This window comes from Triticum aestivum, chromosome 4B (genome assembly GCF_018294505.1).
Source record: "Triticum aestivum cultivar Chinese Spring chromosome 4B, IWGSC CS RefSeq v2.1, whole genome shotgun sequence".
In the NCBI taxonomy this organism is placed as follows: Eukaryota; Viridiplantae; Streptophyta; class Magnoliopsida; order Poales; family Poaceae; genus Triticum; species Triticum aestivum.
In genome coordinates this window covers 17,718,640-17,728,444 of record NC_057804.1, presented here as the reverse complement: position 1 = coordinate 17,728,444, position 9,805 = coordinate 17,718,640, and the positions used below count along the sequence as shown (strand labels likewise).

Genomic DNA, 9,805 nt, shown 5'->3' with positions numbered 1-9,805 from the left:
TGATGATGTTTCACCGACGTCTCGCGTTAATGTATCTTTGTACACGGACAACGCATGGGTATTTGGCTAGTTTTTGTACCTGTAACCTCTAGCTCGGTTTTTTTTTTCACGTGAGACCCACTCACCAGTGTGTTACCATCTACTTCCTCCGTCCCGTAATATAAGAGCATTTTTTTTACACCACATTAGTGCTAAAAACGCTATTATATTATGAGAAGGAGGGAGTATTTTATTTTCTCTCATACACCAAGTGCGTCTCATCGGAGTGGCCCTTGAGGCTACAATACCCCAACACCGACCACCTTGTCCGCAAGGACGTCCAACCAATCCATCTACCGTGTCGCGCTCTCGAAGCTTTGTGTTGTCTACTGAGCCATCTCTTTGGGTCAGGTGAGTAGCAATCGACACTAATGAACATACTATGGAAGTGAATAGACACGCCCAACCCAACACCACACATCACATAACGACTTGTCTTAAATCCGGCTTACTAGTAGTATATATGATTTTGAGAAATGCTAGTTATTGAACACTGTTTATTTTGTGCCTTCAATGTACATGGCAATTCTTTTCACGAGAACACCAGGAAAGCCGGTAAAAAGAAAAACTAGAAACGATTATAAGATTTGTTTCATGTTTGCTTGGCTAGGCTTCGCTTGACACGACTATCTCCGGACGGCGGTGGCCACTTGAATCCTGGTGCCTTGGCTCCGGTTAATAGATAGGCAGGCATTTAGTCCTCGCAGGGGCGTCACTCGTACAGATGGCCGCATTTCTTATTCGAGTCAGTCCTTCGGGCCTACGATCCTTCTCTGGTCAACCATGAGGTTAGGTTTTCTATGAGCTCCTCGGGGCGCATGAGGTTAAGGTTTCTCACCATGCATATATATACAATGGCGAGATTTGAGATCAGGTTCTTCAGATCCATCCTAGGAGAAAAACGGCGACGTCGATGGTTGTGGGTCTAGGGTGCTCGTCCTTAGGGGCACATGCACGAAGACTTTTCGACTGTTATCGATAAGGTTAGGGGGCTCTAGTATGAGAGTGGTGGCAGGGCCGCGCCCGCAGTTCATCCTGCCGGCGGAGACAAGCCCCAGACTGCCCAGGCGGTGGCCTGGGGCGTGAGGCTGTGTTCCTTTGTGTATTGTAGCTAGTTTTATACTGTTTATTACTGTAGCTAGTAGTTTGCCTGGGGCGTTCCTAGTTTCTGGCTCCGCCACTGGACCCAATGTTATATTTTATTGTGTTTAAGATGCTTTGGTACTTCCGATGAATCTTTTGTAGTATATTCTATGTCTTTGCAAAAAAAGATGTTTACTAAGGGAATGACATATGATGTTGTCGATGACTCCCAAAAAAAATAAAAACTTTGCATCGCCTGCTCCCAAAAAGATAGAAACGGGTTGTGCACATTCAATCCGTTCGTGCATGGCAAGATAGCCCGGTCGTGGTACGTAGCACATCCGGGGAGGACGGCGGATGGGTCGTGTTTCGCGGTATGACGCCGGCTCGAAGTAGCTGGCCTATCTACTCGATCTATCATCGATCCCTGGCCGATGCAGATGGAATTGAGTGCAGTGCAGCAATTTGGACGCGGACGGCAAAGTGTAACCGCAAGATGCTTGGTGTTGAGCTATATATCCATGCACGGGCTGGCCATGGTGGATGGAGATGGAATAAAACGCATGCACGCACTCAGCGAGGGTTGGTTCGGAGGCCGACGACGTGCATGAAAACAAGTTTTTCATTTTATGCATGCATGTATTGTGTGGTACGTGAAGCTACTAGCTATACTACTCCTAGCTATGATGATATGATGAAGACCTTCAAGACGTCGACTCCATAAGATCCCCATGCAGAGCAAATCCTAGCCTCATTTCACTCCGATCCGTTTCCTTTTGCTCCAACCCGTTTCATTTCTCCCGAGCACGTGTGACCACGTGCAGCAACTCTGACGGCAGCTCCGGTTAGGTGCGGCGGCGCCCGCGCACGGATCTGCGAGGGCAGCTCAATTGGCGGCGCCCGGCCCGTCCGTCGGCCTCCTCCACCTTCGGCCGTTGCTTCGTGCGGGCAGCTCCGAATCAAAGACTTTTCGACTGTCACCGATAAGGTCAAGGCGGCTCTAGTATGAGAGCGGTGGCAGGGGCGCGCCCACGGTTCGTCCCGCCGACGTCAATTGTCGTTTGGTGGTCCATGGACCCGATGTTATATTTATTATGTTTGAGATGTTTTTGATACTTTCGATGAATCTTTTATAATAGATTTTATGTCTTTGCAACAAAAAAATGATTACATGGCATCGTGAACGTTGAAGCAGGCTTGAAGCTCATCATCGCGTCAGGAGCTCGGTGGGTGACGTGCATGCACGCATGCAAAGAAGTTCTTTTTCTTTATGCATGCATGTGTGGTACGTACGTGAAGCTACTGGCTAGGATGATATATATGATGAAGACCTTGAAGCTCGTTGACGCGCCCGGGCACGTCTGGCCCCACAAAATTCCCATCTAAAGCAAACCCTGGCCTCCTTTCACTCTGCTCTGCTTCGCTCCAATCCATCAACTCCCGAGCGTCGGCGATAATGTCCAACATCAGCAGTCACTCTGATGGCTCGAGCGACGACGGCTGGGACTCCTTCCTCAGTGATGATGTCGGAGACAAGGACAAGCTGGGCCTCCGCACCGTGCTTTGTGGTGCGGGACAGGGACAACCACGCACACCTTTCTGCTTCCTTTGGGTTCGAGAAAACAAGTGGTCATTACATAATACTTTAAAAGAAGTTTTTTACTCATCAGTTACAAATACGTAATCAAGAATGAAAACTGAAAAGCCATAAGCACTTTATTATTGCCACCCATTGATAAGCATATAATATTTCATTAACATGCCGCCTCCAGCTTCTATGGGAGAATTAAGACCACGGGAGCCTCATCATGGTCTTTTTTTTTTGAGAAAACCATGGTCTATTATTTTTTTGAGGTGATCCATGGTCTATTGATGTGACTGCGTGTGCACTTCACAAACAAAAAAGGCCCACAACAACCCAAGAAAAAAAGAAAATTCTATTACGTGGCCCATAACATCCTAAAAATATATAAAAAGCAAAATACATGTTTTTACAAAAAAAATGCAAATCGATTTCATCCAAAATTCCTAATACACGGGCGCAGCAACGCGCGCCATTCACGATCTAGTAACAAATGAAGAGGGACAAACACTATGAGGTCGTGAGCAGATTAGTGGGTATGCGTGGAGATCGTCCGTTGGTGGCAGACTTGCAGAACATTTAATCTCGTCCATTCATTTGGATTGCAGACCACCAAAGTAATATGTGCTCTTAGATACAATTAAGTGGGTTAGAGCAACTCCAACGGGGCGACCCATTTCGTCCGCCCCGTCCGTTTGGGTCGGCGCGGATACAAAAGGCAGCCCAACACGCCAACCCAAACGGATGTGCGTCCGCTTTTTGTCCGCTGGCGACCCATTTCCGGCCTAATTTTGAGCCGGATTTGCGTCGGCGCGGACACACGACGGACGCGCGTACGGTCACTCTGTTCTTCCCTCGGGCCCGCTGGTCTGTGCCACATTGCCCTCCCCATCCAACAACAACCCTCGCCCTCCTCCTTCGTCGCCGACGCCGCTGCCCATTTTTGCCGGCAACTCGGCCAGCTGCCAGGGCCTCCACATCCGTGCAGCTACGCCGCCCACTCCCACGTCGCCCGCCACCACCGTCTTGCCGCCGGGGAGCCGAATGCTTCCCATCCCCCGCGCCCCCCACCACACAGCCACCCCGACCAAGAAGTCGCCTTGCCGCCCAGCCAGATCCTCACCGACACGCTCGTCGGACGGCGGCACGCTCGTCGGACGGCGGCACGCTCGTCGGACGGCGGCACGCTTGTCGAACGCCGGCAGGACAGCTAGCTGGTCCATGCGTGCTGCGACTCCCTTCACCGGCCGTCTCCTTTGCCGACGCCTGCAAGTTGTTCGACGGTTTGCCAAGGTACAAAATGGACTCCGCCGACGAGTTCTTTTTTCACAATTTTTTTTGCGACTCCGACGATTCGTCCTCCGATGACGAGGAGGAGATATTCGCTGCCGTGTTGGTCCATCACCACCTCAACAACCAGTGGCCATTGTTCCTTGGCTCCATTCCGGGCCACCTTCCGGCGTTGAATCGCAACCGAGAGAGCGGGCATTTCCTTCTTTGAATGGACTACTTTGATACAACAAACTCGTTGTTCAAACCTCAGAAATTCCGCCGTCGTTTCCGTATGAGTAGGCATGTTTTTAACCGTATTAAACAGGGGGTGGTCGGCTATGATGACTATTTCGAGTGCAAAGAGGATGCCGTTGGCAAGATTGGTTTTTTCTCTTATCAGAAATGCATTGCCGCCATCCGAATGCTTGCATACGGAGTGCCCGGTTATCTCATTGACGAGTACGTCCGTATGAGCGAGTCTACTTGCCTAGAGTCCCTGTATAAGTTCTGCAAGGCTGTTATTGTTGTGTTTGGCCCTGAGTACTTGAGAGAGCCGACTGCTGAAGATACAGCCAGTTTGTTGGCGATGAATGCCAGCAGGGGCTTCCCAGGGATGCTTGGTAGTATAGACTGCATGCATTGGGAGTGAAAGAACTGTCATACTTGAGGTCGTGGCGTCTAAAGATCTCTGGATCTGGCACTCTTTCTTTGGCATGGTCGGATCACACAATGATATCAACGTGCTTCAGCGCTCGCCTGTGTTTGCTAGGCTTGCCGAAGGCAACAGCCCACCGGTGAACTTTACTGTCAACGGCCACACCTACGACAAAGGATACTATCTGGGCGACGGTATCTATCCTCAGTGGACCACTATTGTGAAGACAATACCCAACCCTGTCGGAGAGAAGAGGAAAAGATTTTCCCAAGAGCAAGAGAGTGCTAGGAAGGATGTCGAGCGTGCCTTTGGTGTTTTGCAATCTCGATGGGGCATCGTTCGGTATCCTGCTAATACCTGGAGCACGCGGAAACTATGGGAGGTGATGACTGCTTGTGTGATCATGCATAATATGATCGTAGAAGACGAGCGCCCAGAATGTCTGTATGATCAAGGGTTTCAGTTTCAGGGTGAGAATGTTGTGCCTGAGCATGGAGTAGCGGCAACGTTTGAACAGTTCACCCAATTTCATGAAGACATGCGTGATTGGGAAACTCACGTGCAACTGCAAAATGATTGGGTTGAGCATATGTGGGCTCATGTTGGCAACCAATAGATGTATATTTATTTTTTATTCGTTTGTAAAACTATGTGAGAGCTTTTTTTATTTTTATTTGGCTGGTAATAAACTATGCAATTTTATTCGGTCCAAAACGATTTTATTTTGATTCAAACTATGCAATGCATGTCGTTGGCAAGATTAGTAGTATAGATATAGATAATAGTAGTATAGATCACTTTTAATGCTGAGCAGAAATTATAGAGCTGGAGAGGAGGGATACAAACAGAACACACCACGCGCAAAATATATTATTACAGGATCCGTATGTGTTGAGGATCAGAGAGACACACCCACACACACTTAGAATATATGGTGGTTCTCCTTCCACACACAGCAGGACGTCACGCGTCCTCATGGTCCTGGTATACATATTCGGTACGATCGCGGGTGGATCTCTTGACCCGATCGATCTATATATCGCACGTACTCCGATGCGAGGGTAGAGAGCACATACATAAACAGGATTTAGGGGACTTATATATCATCAGAGCCCCCCCTTGTACGGGACGCCGGTCTCCGGCAGCCAGGCGCCGCCATGGATGAAGTTGTTCACAGTAAACTTGGCCGCCTTGGACGCCTTTTTTATGTTGTGGAAGCCAGCCCAGTTGACGCGCCCGCGCACGTCGGCTCCAGGACCCTGGTTCTCGAACTCGGCGAAGAAGACAGTGCGCGTGGCAGTGACGTTATTGTTCCAGGGCAACCACCCTGTCCATAAGGGGTGCACTATGGCGTCCATGTGGCAGTGGATGAAGATTACCCGGGCATACGGCTGCCATGGGCGCCCGAGATACGTCTCGACGCCGCGGAGGTCCTCGCGTTGCATCCCTGAAACGTGAACCCCGAGGCATTGTCGACTCCGTTGCGTCCCTGGCCAGTCAACACATTCTGCTGCATGATGCCCGGGCGGCGCGCGACAAGGACACAATCTTGGAACACAGCAGCGGCAGCCCCCCAGATGAAGTCCACCGTCCCCGCGATTTCACATTCCTTGTAGAACTGCAGAAAGTTCTCGGCTAGCAAGGTGTCCTGGAAACCCAGGATCTGGCAGCGGTAAAATACGGATTTGTTGGAGTTGGACAGAAGGGCCACGGCTTGTTTTGCTTTCGGCCCCGCTGTGTTTTCGATGGTCAAGTCTCGAATGATGATGCCTTTCCGTTGTGCGCCTGCATGCAGCAGCGCACCATTTAGTTACCTCAAGCATGCATTCACTCATGCGCGGGTGAAATTGTTTTCCAATTATATTATGCAGAACAAGTGCATGTGAAATTTACAGATATATATATACTACTCCCTCCTTTTGTTTTCATATATAGTGGATGTCTAAAATGTCTTATAAAAGGAGAATGAACAAAGGTAGTACAAGATAAAAAGGGGGGAACGCCTACAACAAAAATCACACTAACAAAATTAAATAATCTCTGTTCGAGCAGCTCCATCTCCGATGAGCATGACATTGCTCCGTTGGAGCACTTCAACCTTCTCCTGATACAGTCCTTCCTTGATGTGGATGATGTACCTTGAACCCCCTGGCGGTGCTGCCGCCACAGCCGCACTGATGGTGTCATGATCCCCGCTACCATCTTTGGCAACCACGACATCCACAGGTGGGGACGCCGTCAGGAGCTGGAAAAAAAAGAACATTTCACATTAAAGTTTTAAAAAGAACTGATGCCATTTGATTTTTGTAGCTGTCACCCTAAAGTTTTCATTTTTATACAAACAAGGGCCTACCATTTTACAGCCGACACCCTGAAGTCGGGGGAAATTTCGCTAGAAATTTCGGCAGCATAACGCGTTGAGAAGAATCACAAGTCTTCTTGTATTTCGTATTTCACATGGAAGGGAGACCATTACAAATTACAACTACTCCACCGCGGCCGGGCGTCTTCTTTCTTCGTTCATTTTATTCCTACGCCTTTCTATTTCCTTTTGAGCGGTGCCTTTCTCGAAACCTTCTCTACTTGAGCAGAATCACCTTTCTCCTCTCGCCAAATCGATGTTTTTGTTATGGGATCCCACTGACAAACAGGGACCTCGGTGTCTTTTAGGAAATCCGGAAAGGCAAAATTAAAATGTATCTTCGATATATCAGGGTTTCTTTTCTTCAAAGCTATATATAATATAATGACAGAAAATGCAAACCAAGATTGTACATGTCAGAAGAGTGAAACCGTCAAATCAAAAACATGTCTGGTAAGACTTTTTCTTCTCCCACATATTGATTGCTACGTTCTACAAAGTTTTAAATCCAAACAACATAAGCACGTTCCTAGCCAATATTAACCTATATAATCCTACAGTATCCATTAGACTAGAATGCATGTATAATCTCCAAGACACATAAAGAGATTACTTGTACGCTGCTATATATGTCATCACTCATTAAAAAAAATGCATGACTCAAATTACATGGTGGGAGCAGAAATTGGTGCTTTGCCTTGACACAATTCAATAACAGCGGCAAAAGTTCACACCGTAAGCAAGGGGCCGAAGCATTTAAATGGTAAAGAGGACACAGTGTGCATGATAAAAGTCCCCATGTTCGCATAGTCAAACCAGCACATATTCAGAGAGGTGACTATCTATTTCTCAGTTATGCCATATTCAGTCACTAGCTTCTGAAAGAAAAGCAGAACATGGGTTGTTCTGTTCATGACAAGTACCCCAAGTTTACTCGGAAGCATAAAAATTGAACATATATAAAACATAGAAATTCAACATATATAAAGCAGAAGCCAAATGAAACAGGTATCCAGGTTTTATTCTCTCAGTGAGAAGGGAGATGGTTTTATCAACTGAAACATCGTCGGCCATTCCTGAACTAGACTTCAATCAGATATGCAGGCATCTAGAGAAGGAAATCAACAAACCCAAGGGAGACTAACCAAGATTGGGATTGCAACACTAATAGTAACTTGTGAGGAAAAATCAGTAAGTACCTGATGAGTAGTACGTAGCCCATGGAGAAGAATGGAGGGAGGGGATCTGCTTGGAGGGGTTCCCTCTGCCAAATTGCAAACCATGTGTCTCCATGGATAAATGGAAGCAGATGGATGGATCGGGCAGGCTGTGCTTGGCGTTGGACCGAGGAGAGAGGAGGAGAAAAGGGGGAGGGATTGGATGGAGAGGAGGCCATTTATAGAGAGACATCGATAGGAGCGGCGCGTGAGGCGACGGATGGGAGCCCGATCCGCGTGAGGCGAGCGAGAGCCAATAGATGGATTGGATCACATCGCGCATGGACGAACGAGATGCAGGGAGGGAGGGAGGGAGTAATGGAGCCAGCTATGTTGGTTTTGGAGAGAATTAACGTCGGCTCCTTGAAAGGTGCACGGCCAGACGTTTTATTGTTTCCCTTCCTTCCTTGTAATCAGCAGCAGCTGGATCTGGCCCGTGGGATTCCCTAAAACTACGCAATCGGTTTCCTTTTACTGCTGCTTGGTTGTTTTGTTGCCAGATCTTCTCTCGTGCTTTCTTTCTCATCTCCATTGAATTACTGCTGGCATATATTTATATTTTAACCACCAATCTTTCTTTCATCTGGAATATATTTACATTTGAACCACCAATCCGATCTTTCTTTCTCCATTGTATTTGCTACTGGCATATATTTATATTTGAACCACCAATCTTTCTTTCTTTCTTTTTTTCTTTCTCCATTGTATCTGCTGCTGGCATATATTCATATTTGAACCACCAACGTTTCTTTCCTTCTTCATTTGTGTCTACTGCTGGTATATGCACACAGTTTGGCTCAGGCATTTCTATGTGTATTTAGAGAAGTTTCTGTGTAGATTTAGAGAGGCAGATTGGCCAATAAGATTTGAGTATTAGCTATAGTATATATAATCTAAGCAAATCATGAGGCCATGCTCACATTTGATTATTTGGACATTCAATTTGAGAAGGATGATAAAACAAAGATTGCTGCCATATGAAATGGAAATAACGGACACAAATAAGTTGCTGCCACAGGAATGCCTTTTCCCATTTACTACATCGCAGCAACGTGTACACAAGGGCAAGAATAAGTGCCTCAGGGCTCAGCAGAGAATGGAAAAGGAAATTAAGCATGCCATCTAGCCAGCCATTTGCACTCAGCCAAAAATGAATCAACAAAAGCGAAGAATTTTTTTTCATTTTTTTTTCATTCACAACATGCATTCTTCGTACGTACACACATAGCTAGCTCAAGTAGCCACCAGGACAAGAAAGTAGAGAAATCACACACAAATAAAAAAGGACATCAGCCTCCAACACTAATTCCGCAGCCGGCAAATAACTCGCCTAGCCATTTTATCTAGTGCCTCCAAATCTAGGCTATCTCTTCCTCTCCTGCCCTCTTGCCACTTTTGGATTATCAATCTCAATGAGTAACCTCCTTCCAAGAGTCACCTCCAATCGAATAACCTGAAAAAAGGGCGAAAAAAATTAGAAAGAACAAATCACAGAGAATTCCATATGAGCTGCTAGAATACTGACACTTGCACAACACACAGATTTACTTAAACCTAATGTTGCTACCAACTTGCTCTTGACTGTTACAACATGA

The 9,805-nt window shown here is 47.0% G+C and overlaps 1 protein-coding gene across 1 annotated transcript; it reads right to left on the bottom strand.

The window, feature by feature from the left end:
• Positions 1-6,478: 6,478 nt before the first annotated feature.
• On the bottom strand, positions 6,479-8,367 carry LOC123094234 (pectinesterase 3). Its single transcript, XM_044516286.1, has 2 exons — positions 8,193-8,367; positions 6,479-6,876 (listed from the first exon to the last, which is right to left on the bottom strand). Exons 1-2 carry the CDS (start codon positions 8,274-8,276, stop codon positions 6,661-6,663), a joined length of 300 nt encoding a protein of 99 aa, XP_044372221.1. The 5' UTR covers positions 8,277-8,367; the 3' UTR covers positions 6,479-6,660.
• Between the last annotated feature and the right edge of the window lie 1,438 nt (positions 8,368-9,805).